General features: G+C 39.3%; 1 protein-coding gene across 7 annotated transcripts in view; it reads right to left on the minus strand.

Moving 5' to 3' along the window:
* osbpl6 (oxysterol binding protein-like 6) overlaps positions 1–20627 on the minus strand; it is a 37248-nt gene that overhangs the window by 7424 nt on the left and 9197 nt on the right. Inside the window, exons 3-14 of one of the 7 annotated variants that reach the window (XM_034886413.1) lie at positions 13670–13792; positions 13204–13257; positions 11884–11997; positions 11636–11791; positions 9197–9341; positions 8919–9022; positions 8349–8441; positions 7334–7502; positions 6413–6543; positions 4309–4416; positions 3784–3915; positions 2823–2910 (exon numbers count right to left, since the gene is read on the minus strand). In XM_034886413.1, the coding sequence (XP_034742304.1) occupies positions 2823–2910; positions 3784–3915; positions 4309–4416; positions 6413–6543; positions 7334–7502; positions 8349–8441; positions 8919–9022; positions 9197–9341; positions 11636–11791; positions 11884–11997; positions 13204–13257; positions 13670–13792 (1417 nt within the window). Of the gene's footprint in view, positions 1–2822; positions 2911–3783; positions 3916–4308; positions 4417–6412; positions 6544–7333; positions 7503–8348; positions 8442–8918; positions 9023–9196; positions 9342–11620; positions 11792–11883; positions 11998–13203; positions 13258–13669; positions 13793–20627 lie in introns of all 7 variants that reach the window. The other 6 variants (XM_034886412.1, XM_034886411.1, XM_034886416.1 and 3 more) reach the window with 6 other exon arrangements.

A 20627-nucleotide genomic window follows, 5' to 3' on the forward strand; every position in this document is an offset into this window, starting at 1 on the left:
GGGCATACACAAAATTCAGTATTTTGAAAAAAGTGACAAAAAAGTCATACTATAGTATTTTGTAAAAAGTGTTAAATAAATTGTAGTAAAGTATGTTGAAAAGTGACAAAAAAGTCATAGTATAGTTAGTATGTTGAAAAATGTGACACAAAAAGTCAAAGTATATTATTTTGATAAAAGTCAAGCCATTGTATGTTTTTTAAGATTATTTTTTTGGGCAATTACAACTTTAATGAAAGGGGAGGGAGAGGGAAGATAGAAGGAGTTGAAATAACATTTTTGAATGTATGTGTCCCACCAGGTAATGACATTTTTGACTTAATGACAAGTGCAAATAGTATTATCATTTGCTGAGGAGGCTGGAACATATACGCTTCAACCCAAGGCTAGATTCCTCAAAGGTCAAAGGTCATCAGAACTAAATAAAGAACTAGGCTAAACATAAAGGGGACTCAAACAGAAAACTCAGAACTTCCTCCAAGGCTTAAGGAAACTGGAAATAAAATAAATGTTATGTATACACAATAAATACAAAAGAATATGATTTATACAAAAAAATACTATGAGAATGGCGCAAATTCTCATAGTAGTTAGTAGCACATCGAAAAAATTTGCAAAGCTTTTGGCAAGGAAACTGCAAAAACAAAAAGGGCATAACACAATCAATAAAATTAGGGATCCAACCTCAAAAGCAACTGAATATAAACAAAATGAGATAGAAATGGCTTTCCAAAACTGTTATAATCATCTGTACACAAAGCCACAGCTAGAAGAGAAAAACATCAAATTTAAGGGATTTTTAGAGTCCCTTAAGATACCTCCACTATCAAACAGTCAACGCAATAAACTAGTAGCTGAAATAACTGAAAAGGAGCTCAGTAATGCAATTTCCTAGCTAAAGGCAAACAAATCACCTGGCCTTTAATACCACTTTTAATAGAGCTATAAAAGAGGTGAAAACTTGGTACTCAACATAAACTACAAACTATACACTTCACTTCCTGCAAAGAGAGATGAAAGGATTCTCCCAGCGATCATACACACTAATTAAACAGGATTTATTTGGCAGAGCCAAACTCATAACAATATTAGATGGTCACTAAATGTACTGAACCATCTCCGAGAAAATAAGATAGAAGCTTTGTTAGTTAGAGTAGATGCTGAAAAAGCCTTCGATTCAGTGATCTGGACATACTTGTAAAGGGTTCTTGAGAGATTTGGATTTCATACAAAGTGTGTTAAAGCAATCAGCAATTTATACAGGAACCCTGGTGCACAAATTAAAATAAATTGATACTTAACGGACAGTATTAATCTAGAGCGACGTACGAGGCAAGGCTGTGGATTATCCCCACTTCTCCTTCCACTCTACGTAGAGCCCCTTGTTCAATGGATTAGACAGACTGACAGCATAAGAGACATATCTATAGACATATCTAAACGGAGACCAGCACAAGGCTGCGTTGTTTGCAGATGATGTTTTGATATATTTAGGGGAACCTACTAATTCACTCCGTGAACTATTCAAGCTCCTGGACATTTTTGGAAAATATGCTGGATACAAACTTATTGTTCAGAAAACACAGCTCCTCACACTGAACTATGCACCACCCAGACAACATAAGATAAATTTAACCTGAATTGGGACCAGAATACACCAAAATATTTAGGGATATTGATCCCCAAGGAGATCTCATCACTTGTAAAGATTAACCATGACCCTCTCTTGTCGAGAATTAAATCAGATAGGCAGAGATGGAACACCAATCCATTCCTGAGTCTCATCCAAAGGGTTGAACCTGTGAAAATAAACATTTTCCCAAGACTGTTGTTTTTGTTCCAGTCTCTTCCCGTAGAAACATCCACCACAGAAATATCCACCAAGCAATTCTCAGAGTGGGATAAAATGATTTCTGGATTAATTTGGCAAGGTAAAAAACCTAGAGGTAGATTCAAAACTTTACAATCGTCAAAGGAGGAAGGTGGTATGGCAGTACCACACCTCAGAAATAACTAGACCTCTGCTAAATGTATCTAATCAAATTTATTATGCCAGATGGAAAGACATTTAACTATTTTTGATTAGGAACCCTCCTGTACAAACAACACTGGGCAATACAGACTTACCATTTTGGCCCCCAAAACCCATGGTTAAAATTCCAACTGAAAACATGGAACACATTGAAAGAGGAATATAATTTACAAGATGAATTGAAAGTACTTCAATGGTGTGCCTACATTCCAGCTTTTGAACCCAACCAAATGGATGGTAGATTTAAAAATCTTCATAGCCAAAGATATTACTACATTCTACTTCATAACAGATATGGGGTACACCCCCGCCACACACACACAAAACAGAGGAATGGATTGGTTGTGCCTAACCAATCTATGTATACATATATCCTTGCATTGTTTATTTATACGATTATTGAAGAAAATACTTCCAGGTCTTTAAACAGGTTTACTAATCTTTTTCCTTTTCCTCTTTATTTTCACATGTTATCTGACAAACCCTTATGTGGTGAATATGCTAGAACCCTTATCCCTAGTTCTTGTTAAATAGTTCTGAAATGGTTGAGATATAGAAGGGACAATGAGAGGAGATACCTTGAGTTCATGTACACTTCCTGTAATATTCCCATTGTCCAATAAATAAAGATTAAAAGAAAATAAAGAATGTTAAAAAAAAATCATAAAGCCTGAGATTAATTGTAAAAGCCCTGGTAATCTTCCCTCCTTTATTATTTTTCCTCCCTTTTTTAATAGGGAAATTATGGATACTTGGTCTAGGGCTCATGATGATAGAGGATTGGACCTACTTTGTCTGGAGACGTTATCGGTCACACTGGCGTTGTCCTCAGAAATGTTATCGCTCACATCGCTGACATATGACTCATCGTCTGAGCCCTGCGAGGGGAACAGGTACAAAGCGGAGTGAGTCAGCGCAGTCGTGTAGAACACAAGTTCTGATCAGACTAGCAGACGGCTGTAGCCTCACACACATTTACTGCAGTTTGCCACTGGCTAACAAACTGCAGCAGTCACCCACTATCTGTCCCACTGCAGTAATCATAAGATGAGAAACTGCAGCATTTTCATGCGTTATATATAGCAATCACAATGAGGCCAGTGTTTCAACAAAACAGGAGCATATGGTAGCAACTTGTTGTATTAGCCCTCTATTACAGTCCCCTGCTGCTGGTGATGGTTCAGCCAACAGTGTTACACAGGTCTGAATAGGCCTGGTTGTTGGAGCTGAAGGGTGTGGGGGGGGGGGGGGGGGGGGGGGGGGGGGGGGGGGGGGGGATTGATGAATTTCCTTGGTGAGTAATCCTTCAATATGGCTCAATGTATGCCTGGGAAGCTACACTGTTGACGTTTCAGAGACCAATTACTGTATGTTTGAAGCATGGTGTTCGCAGGAGTGTAAGGGGGAGAAGGCAGAAATTATATTGTCAAACTGCCTTATTGTTAAACAAAGCTTGAATCTACAAATCAAAAGGAACGGACAGAAGAGTGTGTGATTCCGAGACACAACTGAGAGATGTAGCCTCGGGTCAGATTGAATAGAAGCCCTCCTGTGTGCCTGACTTTTGATTGAGTTTCCGTAATACAATATCTCTGCTTCTCTAACTTTGGCTCCACACACAGCCTTCACAGTGACGTTTCATCTGGCTTCCCGCCAGCGGGGCTAGTTTAACCCCTTCTTTCCTCAACAACCCGCTCCTCATGGTCCAAACTGCCGTCCTTTCTTAAACACTTAACTGTCATCTGTTATACCTCATTTTCTGACGAGCTGGCCGACAGAAGCACTTCCTGGGCATCAAAGAACTCAGAAACAGACTCCGACATGGAGAGTCGGCTCTCATTAGAGGCCTGCTGAGTCAGAGGGATCCCCATCTGTTCTCCAGCCTGCAGGAAAAACACATGCAAACACACGAGATGTTCACTGTTCTTTGCTATGATGACAGGTCTAAGAACCGAAATGAACATGAACAAACACAAACAAAAACAACACAAAGTTTATTTTTCAGCATGTGTATCCTTGCCAGAGGGCAAGCTCCCATCCGTTTCTAATTAGTCATTCTTTCCATTAACCTTGATGTCGGGTTCTGCATGAAATAAGGATGCTTTAAGCTTACCTGCCAGGGAGTACTGGAGAAAAACATCAGTACATATAAGGACAGGAATCAATAATGATGCAAACACTACAACTACCCGGTCAGCCTTGGATGCCTTGTTGTTTCATCAATGTAAGAGTCAGAAAATAGCTCTGTCAGTGACAGACTGACCACAGCAACCTACCTCATCAGGCGTGGAGATGATGTTCACACTGACAACTTGTTCAGTCAGGACAGATTCAGAGTGGATGCGGTTGAGTCGGGTTCGAAGTTCTGCGTTTTGGGACAGGGCCTGAATAATTAAAAAAGTGTGGTTTACTTTCCACATGCGCTGACGTTTTTTGTTTTTGTTGGGGAAGGGTAGAGGGAGGATCTAGTGTTTGATGCACTGGATGTAGATACTTTGGAAAAAAATCTTCGTTGTCTTCTTAAGGCTATTCTAATACTCTCACATGATTAGTTTCATTTCTCCTCTCCATACTGGCAATGAAGCGATCCTTTACTATGGCAAACTACACTATAAAGATGGGGGTGAAAAGCCACATAACGTATATGAGGCTTCAGTCTAGGTTAGCCAAATGAGTATCAAGTGAGTATCTTCTAAAGTTTTGGTCATTTTAGTATGATATTCCCTCTCTGTAGTTCCATGGACAGTGTTTTCTTAGTGCCAGGATGAATATACTACTCATTTGACTTACCTTAAACTGCTAGAACCAAACTTTGAAATACATTATTGCAATGAACGAGGACAGATGTTTTGGTCTGTTATCTTTTAGAGGGTATCTGTGACTTTTCTTTAAAAACAGCATTTGTGGCAACTTGGGGAATGTCAGAAACTGTTGGCGTACACATCCTGCAGATGGGGAGCAACTTTTCTTTTGGAGTCGTGTTTCTGTCCACCTGATGAATGTAAGTCCAATATTCCGTCTCCTGTAAGGTTTTGTCTCCATTTACTCTTGAAGAAAGGTTAGTTGCTAAATGCTTCCCTATGTTTATCATCCAGCTGATAACTTTGTCTGTTCTTTGGTGCAGTGCAGTGGGCAGGTAGATTACAGTGGGTTTTTTTGTTTTCTGAAAACAGCTGTCTGCTGCTGACAAAAGCAACCAAAACAACGAGCTGACAGATGCTAAAACATGACAAATATTCTCTCTGCTTTTAGCTTTGTTTTTGTTCTCATTCAACTAATTCCTGAAACATTGGGCTTTTTATCTGCTAAATGCTCCACTATGTCACCAGCTAGCTGTTCCCTTTGTCTTCCTGCTTTTAGTGCAGAGCAGTTAGTGCACAGTTGATTTATTAGAGCTTTTCTTAAAACTGAAAATAGCTACCTGCCGCTGTTGCAAAAGTCATCGCTGATCAGAGTGGTGACAGTGAACCAAAACAGCAGTTCCACGACTTAAAACCAGAACAGTGACCTGAAACATGTTAAAAAGCTCAGCAGAGCTCAGGGGAACTGCAGAATTAGTTGATAATTCTTTGTGGGTTCATCACAACAAACCACCCCATTCACATGCAAGTAATTCTCATTTTTTATATAAAACAGCTGCTTTAAGTAAATATGAAACAAAACATCAAGAAGTACAAAATGAACTCAGTAATGTCCCTTGAAGATTAAAGTAGTTGACAACAAGAGCTTAGCTGTAACAACCGTGCATCCTGATTATCAACTTCCCGCAGAGCTTTGCCTTAAAAACCTGACCTCCAGCCTACAACACTGTCACACAAGCATCCAATTAGCAACAAAGCAGAGATTAAGCAGCAGAAACATTTCACTGAAATGATGCCGACTGTTAGAAAAGGAACGGTCCAATTAAATCACCGGGGTAGAGAGACAGTCCCAAGGAGCCAAGTTACTGAACTGCACAGCACATTTTTCTCTCTCCCCAATTAACATAGGAAAAGATGATTGAACGTTCTCTACTCACTTGCCAGTGCTCCCATCTCCACACATCATCTGTTTCAATTGTTATTACAGTGACGGCTTGGAATAAACTGTAGCTTGTGTGTTTCATCTGACAGCCCGTCAGCGAGAGCGGATCTTACAACATGACAACTACAAAATGGGTTTAATCTTAAAGACACCAAAGGCACATCGCTCAAATGAATGCAGTAATTTCCCCAGTAATGTCCTGATCACCCCGGGTGATTACATGTTAAAATTGCATCATACTTAGCATTAAGAATATGAAGTAGCCAAATATGTCTAACAAACGGCTCAGATTAACTAACCCAAACTAATAGTAGAAAGAAAGAGGCATCATGGGTACTGGTTGAAGCAACTCATTACCTGTGACAGAGACTTCCTGAGAGAGTTGATCTGGGCTGATTGGTCCGATTGCTCCTGGTCAGACAGAATCTGTTTGATCTTTTCTTTCTCTATGGCCACTGTGTTGAAGGCCGACTTCAGCAGAGAGTGGACTGCACATAGACAGGACAAATGGTAATTAGTACTCTTTACACTTCAAAATCACAGTTTCTTTCAGTTGCTTTGTCACAATCCTTAATTGAAAAACAATATCCTCAAAATTGTGTGAAACTCTCACATCTCCCCCCTCGAAGCACTTTGAGTTTCTATGACAAAGCGCTATATAAATGTAATGAATTATCATTATTGTTATTTCTCATTTTGTCAAGTTACAAAATGCATTTCTTTTATTTCTTTCACACAGAACTCAAAAACTGTTTTATTATTATAAGCACAGTTATATTCAATTAACCCAGTGACGCATTGTGTTAATCTTGGTTACCAAAATTAATTTCAAGTGGTTTGTTTTACTCTTAGATATCTTCATCAACATTGTATATAGTCAATTTTAATGTGTACAAAATAAAACCCCAGTTTATTACAACTTTAGCTTTGGCCATAGTTTAAGATAATGTTATATTTACTAAGTTAATTGCTGATATCTGGGAAAATACATCACTTTACCAACTAAGAAAGAAGCGGTAAGATGATAACAGGTTGGTAATGAGCAGTTTTGCAAGACTTAACCATTTCACTTGGAGGTAAATCTGATATCCCACACTGTACAAAAAACTGTGTTTGCACACAACTATGGCAAGTACAGTAGATCAAAGTTGAACCGGGAAGCTGGTCTTAAAACTGTGATGTTTGATGACATAAGCCATAATATTTACATATTCAATGGGAAATACTGAGACATATCTTGCCTAAAAACCCTTCAGCTATGCATGCTGCATGCCTTACCTTTCTGGGCAATGGTGCAGAATTCCTCCTGAAGTTTAATGTAGTCACTAGCACACTCTACACTGTCTGTCAGCCGGGAGACAGGGGGTTGAAAGTCGACCAGCTCGACACATAGGTTAGGGTTGGATGAGTGGAGGCGGACGGGGGACAAGCTGGCAGACAGAGGGACCTGGAGCGAGATGACGACCACAGAGTGGACCAATGTCAATCAACTAAGAAGTACAAAAATGTGTTGTGTGTCTGACAGAACCAGCTGTGAAGAGCAAAACGTTTGGTCCGATAAGGCATAGTGAAGTCCTAATGGACAGTATAACTGTCTTACAGGTTATTCTAAAGGAATAAACTGCATCCTCATTCTTCTGCAACTACTGCTGATATTCTCTCTGATGCCAAATTTATGAAGATTCTCAGTCATGAAGGTAATTAGATATCAGGAACTATTAAATCAGAAGGCAGCCGGATGTGTTATTTTGTCCCGGAGATGTGACAGAAGCTGCATTACATTTTCATTTTTTAGATAAACAGCAAGTCTAGCTCTCTTTTACTTTCTACATCTAGAAATCTCTCCGGTAGACTATTGAGGAGCTTTGAGATTCTGTGATAGCAAATCTATTCATGAGAGAAAAATGGTTGGTTAAAAATAAAAGCAACCATGTATGAAAGCACATTTAGCCTTTTCAGGAAGCACAAATGAATAAATTAGGCAAAATAAGGGAAAATTAGTAGAGACAGAAAAATTGGTACTCAAGAAATAAAACACCACATTAATGGGCGCCAGTTGTGGTGCAGACTGATTAAAGAACAAAAAAGGAAAGGGCAAAAAATGCTCTGTTGTACATGTGTGCTGACAACAATCTCCCGTCTTAAAAAATTACGATAATTACAGGAACATTTTTAATGACAAGGAGACTGCATATCTGAATGTGTTTAAGAGTCACTTAGTTTGTGGGTCTGTGTGTGTTTATTTGGTAGATCAAAAATCCCCCCCCAAAAAATCAAAAAACAAAAGAGGTACCTGGAGCTGGAATTTTGCGTCTTTGCCGACACTTTTTGTTCTCCATCTTCTGCTCAAGCGCTTTTCTTTCTTTGACATTTCTACACAATTGGTCTTTGTGACACACGTGGATCAAAATATGCAAAGTGTAGTTAATAGGACAAACACATCACAAAGGAAGCAAAAGCTAACAATCACATTTGTTGCAGTGAAATGGAAAAACAAGACAAAATCCCCCAAGAATGAGTCGCAAACAAAATACTGAGGTAGATGGAGCGTGTGTTGTGAGAAAAATAAGCATTTCAGCCCAAAACCATAGTACCAAAACTTCCAATTTGATAAATACTGATCAGTTAGAGAAGATGCCAGGTGGCCTGTGAGCACAGCTGAATCCTGTCTGCTTAGACAGGTAGTGATGGTGACTGCTGGGGCTTTAAAAGACTGACACACCTCCATCAGTACTCACACACATAAACCTCTAAATGAAACAATGAAACACTAACTAATTTGGTTTCTGTATCTGTGTGTGTGTGTGTGTGTGTGTGTGTGTGTGTGTCTGTGTGTGCATGCAGGCTGTATTTCTTTGTTTACCTGCATATCTATGAAATTGGGCGCTGACTGTGTCCTTTGTAGAATCTCCAAACTCTGCAGTAGCCGGCTTAGCTCAGTGAGGTTGGACTGGCATCGTGCGAGCTCTGAAAATAAAATTCACACCCACGAGCACACACACATTCAGTGTTATGTGTTATAAAATGGTCATCAATCCTCCTCACTGGGTTCAGAAAATTTACTATAAGGCCTGAGGCATGATTTAATCTACTTCTTTATAAAATCTGATTTGTTCCCATAAGGAAGAAAATTGCACTCACCCTCTGCACACTTGTCCATCTCCTCTGATTCCTGCAGCCAAGCAACCACCTTGCTCTGGCCGTTACTGTAGGAGGCGGGCAGGCTGCTGTTGCTGGTGCTACTGGGGGCCACCGGCTGCCACGGCAAGCTGCTTGGCTTGGCCTGCTGAAGGGCGTTATGGAAACAGACACAGAGATGTTGTTGTTTTCGCTGTAATTCCATGTCAGAGTTGTCTGCACTGTGTTAGGAGTGGTTCAGCTGTTTTTGATCGTACTAAAGTGAAAGTGACATTGTGAGAAAAAAAAAGCTATTTCCGGATTCTGGAGTTTTCAAAACCTCTGGTCTAAGAGATGCCAGAAACAAGATGAAAATGTCCATCCCAATCCCTTAAATGAATGTCTTTGAATTCCTTGTTTTGTCTGATTAAGAACTTATGATCACATTTGAGAAGATGGAACAGCAAATATTTTTTTTTTCTTTTATTAAATGCCTTAATCAAACCTGTTGTAATTTCATTTTCTGTCAACTTACTAATTGTTTCAGGACTATTCAGGATGCAAAGACATCACTGGTATTTAAATAGGTCCCTTCTACCATACTGTATGAATCTTCTGGGTCCTTGAACAAGTCACTTGACCCACCCAGAGCAGCTGCAGTTAACCTGTGAAAATGTGGTCTTTAACATTTTAAAAACTAATGCAAAGAAAACAAACTAATTAATAAACAAAGCAGGTTGATTAAAAAATTAGGAATAACGTGTGTACAAATGCTGCCATTCTGAGGAAGAGACCTTGAAAGCCCATTAATGTACCAGTTAATTCTGACTATAGGATTGTAGTCTCTTATTTAAGCTGTTCGTCTGTGAGAGCTCATTAGACTGCTGCCAGTTGCTCTGAACCCACATACTTCTGATCACCTCTAATGGCCTGCATGAGGCACAGAGCCACACTCCCAGGAGAACCTGCTCTGGCTGCAACCTCACATTTACACACAGTTCAGACACATCAACAAGAACCAGCATAACTAACTGAGTCTGGACGGTCTGGACAAACAACCCGTTTTATTATACTAATGACCTGTATACAATTACCTGTCCAATCAAGGTAACTGCATTGAGCAGATGTCTGTCTACACATTAAATGAAGCTCAGCGTAAGTTCAAGAAGACTTCCATGCTTCACATTTGTCTCTCTCTTCCAACCTAATCAGCTGAATGCTGGCGTTTACTCTTTCAGTTAAACCAATCAGATTTTGCCACGCTCTCTGTGAGCTATGCGTTGATGCATTCAAGTTTTAAATCTGTTTTCCTCTCTGCTGCTGTCAGTTGTCATTTCAGGCAACATTGATGTAACCCTTCTCCACCCCATTCACCTCTAGTTTTAATCATTCCCAGCACCCAGGGTTCCTCCATCAGAAGCCCCTCTTCACATCACATCCTTCCAGATCTTCAAGCTTCCTTTATCCCTTCATCACCTCCACCAGTGTCTAGACTCCATCAGGGGAATATTCCTATACACCCTTGGCCTCTTTACCCCTAATAATTTAACATTGCAATGGAGTCTAATCGCCAAAGACTCACTATGCACCATGTTCATTAAACTTGTTTCACTCTAAATTAAGTTGATTAATTGATTGACATGCCAGTAGTGTAGTAAATACCCACATAACACAGAGAACAGATTAAGGCTAAAATTACATTTACTATAACAGTGGCTTCCATACATGTAAAATACAGTATTTGTATCATAATGTTAATAATAATATAATATAATTCATAATTTAATAATATTAAATTGGAGTAATAAAAAAGACAGCATTGCACACCACAAAGTTATCAGGTGGGTGATCCGGCAGAGGCATACCAAGTGTCAACTGACCATTGAGTCTTCCTGTTGTTACCATGAATGCTGAGTGAGATGTACGTCCTTTCTTTTGGATGATATTTTGGTACACTATCACAGTTTCCAATAAAAACAGAACTAGGCAATCTCTCTTTCCCCATGACATACCCTTCTTAAATAAGTAACTACTCTCTGCTCAGAGCACAGAGAGAAAGAGACTGCTTTAAAGCTTGATACACAGTAGAAATATGAATAAATGTTCAGGCTGCATTGATTAGAGAGATCGATATCAACATCAAATCTGTAACGTTATGTTTTAGTTTTCAGCTAATATATATAATTCTATAATAACTCTGATAATTAATAATTTAAAACATTTTTTAAGCACAAATGTCAAATAGTGTCCGTTTCCAGATTTGCTGCTTTTCTTTGTTTTATATCATTTTAATGAAATATCTTTGGACAGTAAGTCTGACAAAACAAGACATTTGAAGACGTCACATTGGGCCTGCATAGACATTTTCGCTATTTTCTTACATTCTATAAACCAGATGATTAATTGATTTATGGAGAAAATAATCGATTAATGGGTGGGAGGGCTCACCTTGGCTTCACGTACCACACTCGAGGCAGGTTGGGGGGACTCCACGGTAGTTGGGGGAGGAAACGTTCGCATGGTGGCCTCCCGGGGAGATCGCACAATCTCATTCTGTCGGTAAAGCCGGTGATGACGCAACTTGGACACCCAGGCATCAAAGATTTCTTGAGATTTGACCTAAAGAAGAAAACAGCATACACCTCTGTTGTCCGCTGACATCCTGTTTATGACGTTGAAATGACAATATTGACTCGTCCCATCACTGTTACCTTCAGGTGATAGATATGCTCCTCAGTGTCCAGGTCGATACGACGGGCTCTCTTCTTGATGGACATGACTGAGAGGCCGACGTCGATGCTGCCATGAAGTTTGCCTTTCTGGATCTATGGCAAGTGATAGTCAAGTCAAGTCAAGTCAGCTTTTTTGTCAGTTTCTTCACATATACTAGAAATGCAGAGGAATCAAAAGTTTGTTTTTCACCATTCCACATTTCCCCTTTCACACCATTAAGTCCACCATGCTGTTAGTCTGCATAACTTTATCAGGTAAAATTAGTTTAGCCAAACAGACAGAACTGCACAGATTAGTTGATTGATTAATCTGGTTTAAAATATTTGGTTAAAAAAAAACAGGTGTAGGATAAAAATAAGCAAACATGTAAGACTACAAATTGGTGTGATGCTGATTAAGCAGAAATGATATCATCTACTGATTCTGACAACTGAACTGTAAAGATTTGCCGCTTTGCTTTGCCTTATATGATAGTAAATTAACATGTTTGGGGGTTGAACTGCTGGTTGGACAAAACGTGAAGATGTGTCTTCGGGCTGTAGGATTTATTCTTTATTGGGGCATTCTCCCATTTATTGGATAGTTGACAGTAGACGGACAGACAGAAAAACAAGGGGAGAAATACGGAGGTATGGCTTTTCTCAGCACAAAGGATGTAATAAAAACAAAAGTTTATAACAACAGACATGGATTTTGAAGGGAATGTAAGCTTATATAGTAAAAAACCTTTTTTATTTACTTTATTCTTATGCTACGGACATTAGTTACCTAAACATAAAACTTGCCACAAAGATCCCCAGGTGGAAATAAACCGGGGAAGGTTTTAATAGTACTAATGTTTAATAATGTAATAATGTTTAATAGTCCAAATGATAAATCAACTCTTCAAAGAAAATAATCTGCAAATGTAATCAATGTAAATAACGGATAGTTGCAGCCACACAAACACTGATGGTGGGTGCCATGCAAAGCGCTGTTCTGCTATGGTGGGAGCATCTTGGGGTTCAGTGTCTCGCTTAAAGGCACTGGCATGCGGACAGGAGAGCTGGGGATTGAACCAACAACCCGGTGGTTAAAGGACGACCCGCCCAACCTCTAGCTACAGCCGCCCCATTTCAAATTTGTCTATACAATTCTAGCTTTCCTGCAAAGTAAAAAAAGAAATGAGAAGCTGAAAATACATTGAACATCATGATCTATGTTGCAAATGTTTCTGCTGACTCCTTTCCAAGCCATGCTGATTTCAGGCCGGGCTGCCCTGTTTTTTCAGCCTGCGGGTTATAGTCAGGGTTACTTACATCAATGGGGGACTTGGAGTACTTCAGGATACCGTTGTCCAGAACAAAAAAACGCTGTAGGTATATAAGCATAAAAATAACATGCTGGTTAAAGAAAAGGAAGGGCAGACATTGAATACATATCACATTGTTTATATGGTGAATTCAATACAAAAGTCGTCCATTTATTCCCTGATAAATAACTGTGTGTTCTCTGGTGTTGTGAGTTTAAATATGCTTCTGTGGACAGGTTTTCACTAGTATGCAAGTGTTTTAAGAAAACAACAGTAAGGATAACGCTGAAGGTGTTTTAAAGGAAATATCACTTGTGGAAGAGGCCAAGAGAGGGTTAAGCTAGTTGCCTGAAAAAGGGGGACTTATTTCCTTACTAGAAAGCAAACTGTTTAACATTCAAGGATGGACTGTTTTAGAAAGTGTTTACCCACCAACAAAACCTTCTGTGTTTTACTTTGCCCGTGGATCTTACCTTGTGCCAGCCTTTCAGGGGCCATTTCCGCTTCTTCAACATAAAACCCTCATGTTTATCGGGCCTCTGGACGTTGCTTTGGCCAATTTTCAGCCCCTCAATGATCTCCCAGCTGTCTGCCTCCTAGAGAGGAATGAAAAGACAACACGGTGTCAGAAGTGATCAACTTGCTCCTCTAGAATAAGAAGAAAACAGGAGATACACTTGCTGTAATAAAAAGCCAAGATGCTCATGTCATGCCCACAGTCTAGCTAGATAGCAGAGGAAAACCACAGGAATACACTTTACACTTCTTTATTATTTTTATTCTCCCCCTGCACCACACATTTAAAGAAATACTGCCCCATTCAAATTCCTCCTGCTCTCTCAGCATTTCCACTCTGTTAGCTTTCTCCTGACTATGCTCTTCTAGCTGCAAGTAAGTCTGTAAATCAAAGGCAAAGCATCACCATACTGCTGTACTGGCCTGACACGATCCATTCAGCGTCTTTCACAAGTTATTTTGTGTGAAAGGCCAATAATGTTAAACCAACATGCATACATCTACTTTTATTAGTAGTGCTGTACCACCCTAATTAATTAGTCAACTAATTGGTTGTTAGGATTCTTGGTTTGTTTTGTATTTTTTTGTTGGTAATTCCCTATGAACTTGTTTTTTACGTTATTGGATAACACATTTTTTTAATAATATTAAATTATTTCCATATTAATTAGCAAAAACTGTGTTTTGTATGGTCTGGATTAAATTAATTAGAAAAATTAAAATTAATTTTGTGTGTTCTTGGTTTACCCAAAATGGTTACACTTTACTTTAAGTCTCCCGGTTTAGCATTTATATGCAGTATAATATAATTTAATTTTAATTTCTTTATTAGTCCCCAATGGGGAAATTACTACACTACACTCTGTGTTCACACTTTTGTTAGTACTCACACACAGGCCTGAAATACACACACATGCTCAGGACCACTATACATGGAGAGATGTCAGAGTGAGTGGGCTTCCAGCTGAACAAGCGCGCTGAGCGGTCGGGGGGTACGGTGCCTTGCTCAAGAGCACCTGGCAGTGCCCAGGAGGTGAACTGGCATCTCTCCAGCCCCCAACACTCCCAACTTTTTGGTCCATACGGGGACTCGAACCAGTGACCCTCCGGTTCCCAACCCAACTCCCTACGGACTGAGCTACTGCCACCCCAATAGTTTACAACACACTGTAATGTAGTGTTAAGCAGACATTAGTCTTTATCATTGTACTTGTCAACAACTACAACTACTCCTATGGGCACCCTAGGGTGACCAGATGTCCTGAAAGATTTGGGACAATCCCGAAATCCAAGCAGTTTTCCCAAATCCCCAATCCTGCCCCAATTGTCCCGAAGTTTAGAGCAAAGTCTCAAGAGCAGACTCTCGAGTAGTTATAGTGTGGAAGAAGATTAAAAACGGTTCATGGTGATTGAGTCATCCTGCAGCCAGCTCCCGTCGGCTGCTCATTGTGTCCCGGAATCTAATGAGCATGTAGCTAAAAAGCAAAACCGTCTATGCAGATACCGGGCAGACTGGGTAGGGATATACCCCTGGATTACTGCAGTTTTACATGATGCAAACAAAGCGTTTTGCAATGTATGTAGGATGGAGTTTGGTATTACACATTGGGTGGGGGAGTCAGACGTAAGTCTGCATGCTAGCCGCAAACTACAAATAACTAACAGCACAACTGTACAGACCAATACATTGTGTGTTATTTGGTTCATAATGACACTTGAGTTCATGATTTTAATGATTTTTATTTGTATTTTCAGGGTTACATGACTGACATTTAAATTCCTGAAAAAATATAAAACATTAATGAAATTCATGTTAACCAGCATGTATCAATGGACAAACTAAAACTTTCCTTTGGCTGATCGGCCAAAGGAAAGTGAAACCGAAGTTCCACTCGCATCGTTTCCTTGTGCTTCTTTCAGATGGTTATATTTGAAAGATGGTTACACACACACACACACACACACACACACACACACACACATACATACATACATACAAACAATCCAAGCCTAGTGGGTCATTTTAGTGGGCTCCCCAGCATTGCTGCGCTCCAGCCAAAAACGAATACTCTTTCTGCAATATGGTCCACAAATGCATTAATATTGTGTATTCTCTGTGGCAATATGTCAACATGACATGAAGTAATTCATTTTTGGGCAGCTATCCATCAAGTAAGATATTAATGAAGTGGAATGCATCTAAATGTAATATTGGTGAAGTAGGTCAAATTCTTCATTTCTTACATGAATCAGGCTTTAATTTAACATGCATAAGCATTTCCGGAAAACCAAATAACTTTACTGCTCGATGTGACCTTCGAGACAGCTCGTTGGATGTGAGTTGCAACATCCGACTTTGGCTTGCGAGACATTTAACAAAGGGAGACAACAGCTTGTTTACACTAATGACCAGGGGAACAGAACTGTTTCATAATGAGGTTGTGTTTCTGTGATAACGGCCCCTCCCTTCAGAGGCGCTGTACAACTGAGGAAGTGGAGGAGCTCAACTTCATAAGCAAAATGTACATCACCATTAAAAGCAATCATATCGTAAAGGTAGCAGTCTAATCATTACGCCCAAAGCCATTCGGTAATTATCAGTTGACGGCTCAACTGTATAATGTGAGATGATGATATGATGAATGATACATCAACACTTCTGTATTTAGACCATAACAGCCTTACACATGATGAGCACTCTCCCTTTTTAGGCAATAACAAGCAGCAGTTTGTGAAAACCCTTTAGACAAACTTCCTGTGGGTTATCTGCGGCATTACAAACAGACTTTCAACTGGCTCTAAATTGATAAATCAATATTGCACTAAATAAAGAATAGCTTGTGCTGCAGATATTGTAATTCAATGCACTATCCTGGGCCTCGTTTTAAGATTTGAACCATTAACAATATAAATCAACAGATTCCTCATGAGGAACATTCCACTCAACCTCTGGCTCCACGTAAATAGCAAAGTATATGTCAACTATCAGTGTATATGGACATTACAGCTACAGTCAGAGGATTTGCTTTTGTTATATGACCCTGAAAACAGAACTCAGTGAAGTCAAAGTGATTTTCTGTACTCTGCTCACATTCATTGATCTCACTGCAGAATAATATAAAGCTGAATGAGCCTGTTCCTCTTTGTAATTCACCCCATTAATGAAGGATATTGTGGCAGACTCAGCTAAAGGATGTCTGCCTTTCTATGTCAATATTTTAACAGGTTTTCTCCATGAGCTTGTTTGTTTGATACTGTATATCTTTGACTTGACTTTGTTTTTGCCCTTGTTTCTTTTCCGTGTCTCCCTTTAAAAAAAAAATAACATCAGTTGAATGAGAATGTTACAGTAGATGGAGAACAGTCAAGTTACTTTTATAATCCCAACCGTTAACTAAATCAATCCTGTGTCAGTCTTCTGGTATCCACCACCTGCAGCGACACTGTAGCACAATAGACTTTTTATTGCTGCAATGAATCAAACTATTACAGTTAAGGTCTCCCTGAGCAGGAGAAAGGACAAACACTCCTTGGGGACACCTTAGGCTAAATCAGCCCTATAAATATCAGTCCAGCCCAGTTTTGATGTGAAGTAAGGTATCTCTTACACATCTACTTTTCCCGCAGACACTAATCTACGTGTAGAGTAACGGTCTCTACTGTTACTGACTGCTGAAACAGTGTATTGTATGTATTTCTTGCTAAAAACACAAAAAAATCAAATTTATATGAAAATATTCTCCAATTTTTTCAGTTCAATTTCCTACCTTACCGTAGTGTACTCAGAGTGCAATAAACATAGTGATGTGTACAAGAAAGATAAAAAACTATAAAACAGACAAATTGTTTAATCTTTCATGGGTGTAACTGCAATCATTTTTATTTTACTGTATGTTGTTATCTTAAGATGACAAGTTAAAGGGACCTCTACTTAAAAGAGAGAAAAGCACAGCAGGCTGGGATTGCCTCCATGCAGATCTCATAGGCCGTTCCCTAATATGTAAAATACCTATATTTTTTATGGCCACATACAGACGAACGTGGGACGGGACCGGCTATCAAAACAAAGAACAGAGAAGCTCGGACTACAACACACAGAAGGCGCGTGACTATATTCCCTGCTCAGGACGCCATTATTCTCTATCTACTATATCTTTATGTCTTTCTCCTGCTATTTTAATGATCTAGATCTATATTAAATATCTAAATCTCCAGTACAACCCGTTTATGTATTGCTTATCTCAGGATAACAGGCTTGTGTTCTTATGTTGATGTGATCTTGTTGTCTCCGGGAAAACAACAGCTTGTTTTTGGAAGTGTGTATAGGCTGCCTCAGTATTTCAGGACAGTTTGACTCTTGTTACCCCCTGGGTAAATGTCTATCTTAGGGGGACTGCCTTCCACTACTTTGCACCTTACAACTGGAATTAATTACAAACGATTTGAAAACTTCAATGTCTCATCCCACTGGTCAATTTTAAACTGTTAACTTTTATTAATCTATTTAGTGACATACTGTATGTGATTGCCTCTGGTGCTAGATGCACTATTGTGTCTGGCTATGTTTGTTTTTCTTGTACTAGGTCTTGCTTGCAAATGAGAACTTGATCAAATGAGATAACCTGATTAAATAAAGGTTTAATATGAAGGTGAATGATGGGTAGGTGGGGTGAGTAACAGCAGGTGAAGTTGGCGGAGAGGTGGAGATCTTCTTTGAGTGTTTAAATTGATAAATCTCTAAATAATCTCTTAACACTTTAGATGACCATTCAATCAAGTGTGTGTTTTTTCAGGTTAAAAGCTATTTTACAACTTGCCTTATCACTATATTGCTGTGTGTTCTACAAAATATCTAAATTATTTAAACTGTAATGTACAGTATGTGGTCTCCTGTATATAATGTACTCTACTTCTAGATATAATAACTGTTATTTGTTCCCGCCTTGTCTTCCACAATCACTACTGGACACTGATATTTCAGCAACTAATAACCACAGAGGAATTATTCTGAGGATGGATTTAACTGCAGTGTCCGGCTGGCTCAGCAGTAAAGCTTAGAGTAGGAGGGTGGGTTGCCCGAAGGATGAGAAGCTAACACCCTGAGAGACTGCGTACAAGCACAGTCTCATGCTCTGTGTAAACCCCTCAGATTCCGTTACACACCTACAAGCCACATGTGAGACCTGATGACCTATAGGAGAGCTCCTGAGGCTGATTCAATAAAAACAGCTTTGGATAACTGAGGACTAGGAGGGGAACTCTAAATGTGTTGAGTCATTTACTGAAACACCAAAGGTCATTCTAGACCTTGGAAACCTTTATTAGGCATGGGCCGGTTTGAGATTCTGATGGTATGATAACCTTCAGAAAAAAATATCACAGGTTCACGGTATTACGGTGTTGCAATTACAGCTACAAATGTATAGCTGGGTCAAAAACACAATATACATTTTTTTTTTTAAATAAATCCTCCCTGCACAATGGCAGGGAGAGGGATTTCTAAACTGCACTTTCTGTCCTAGTAGACTCATAAAAACAGCTCATACCTTAGGACCAGTTTGGAGGTTTTTTCAAACCGCATACTGCATCTCAAGGTCCACTCACTATCCTTAGGACATTGGGTTGAATTTTTGTCCAATGTTGTGTCAAACCAGCACATTAGATATTGTGATTACCTGGCAACAGAATGTACCTCGGCGTAAATGCTTTCAGGAAGATCTAACTTTTAATCGGTGCACTCAATCAATTCAGCTGTTATCCTAATAAACGTATTTTTTAGGCGTTCACCTTACTCCTTAACCAATCAGAATTGTATACAAATTGCAAGGGCCAATCCCAGAGTCACAACCCTGCTTTAAAAAATCTGTTTGTCCCTGTGCTATTCAGCTGTTTTTCCAGGCAAAGATTCCAACCCTCCAAGACTTCGTACATTTTATTGAGCTGCACATTAAACCTAATTTGCATATCTGCAAATTAGATATGTCTGTCTCTCCTGATTGAAATAAAGAAAGAAATACCTCTGTATGGAAGAGGGAGGATACTGTTTTATGCATTTGCATTGCAAGTACTCTATCATTATTTCATCTACAGTAACATCAGTGTGTTCTGTTCATTCCCATGAAAACTTCTTTTTAACCTTTTATAAATATTAGCTGAAAAACAGTGTGTGATTCCATATATTCCTCCTACTATCTCCAAGCCAAAAACATCTTATCTAACCATGAAATAACAAACAGCAAAAGAGAAAAAATGGATTGTTGCAGCATCCTGAATCATTGTGAAATATCTCAATCCACAAACTGTAAATGTGTGTCTGAGAGAGAGTCTATGCTTACAGCAGGTGATGCCTTTAATTGCTCTCATGAGTGTCTCCAGAGTGAACAGTAGTTGTCAGCAGAGGGGAAAGCAACATGTATTGATTCGAAAATGGAAGGTGGATCTCATTAAGGCTTTCCCTCAACAAAATGCCCCACTTTCATTTTTCTCCAAAAACTGATGCCCAGGCAAGCTGGCAAAGGTCTCTTCTCAGTGTATGCTATGCTTCCTCAGGATGTCCCTGGGAAAGATGTACTTTACTGTATGTATTCTCTACAGCGGTCCACTGACACAGTATCGTTAAAAACTCCCTGTTCAGGACACACTTAGCAGACAGTGGTGCAGGAAAACCACCATTATGGTTAAAAAACAAAGAATGTGCAGGTTACCTTTGCATGTCAATAACGTTTCTGGAGACATCCTCACAACTGTAAAATAACAGTAACTCATAAAAGTCCATTTCTGACTTTGAGAACAGTAGTTCAGTGTCACAACAAGGTCCAATTAGTGGCGGTTGTCACGAAAATCCAGATCAGCTACTAAATTTACTTTGTGGTAAGATATGTTTACCTTTTATTCCTACATGGACTTGAAGTAATA

The sequence above is a fragment of the Etheostoma cragini genome, chromosome 11 (assembly GCF_013103735.1).
Source record: "Etheostoma cragini isolate CJK2018 chromosome 11, CSU_Ecrag_1.0, whole genome shotgun sequence".
Lineage (NCBI taxonomy): Eukaryota > Metazoa > Chordata > Actinopteri > Perciformes > Percidae > Etheostoma > Etheostoma cragini.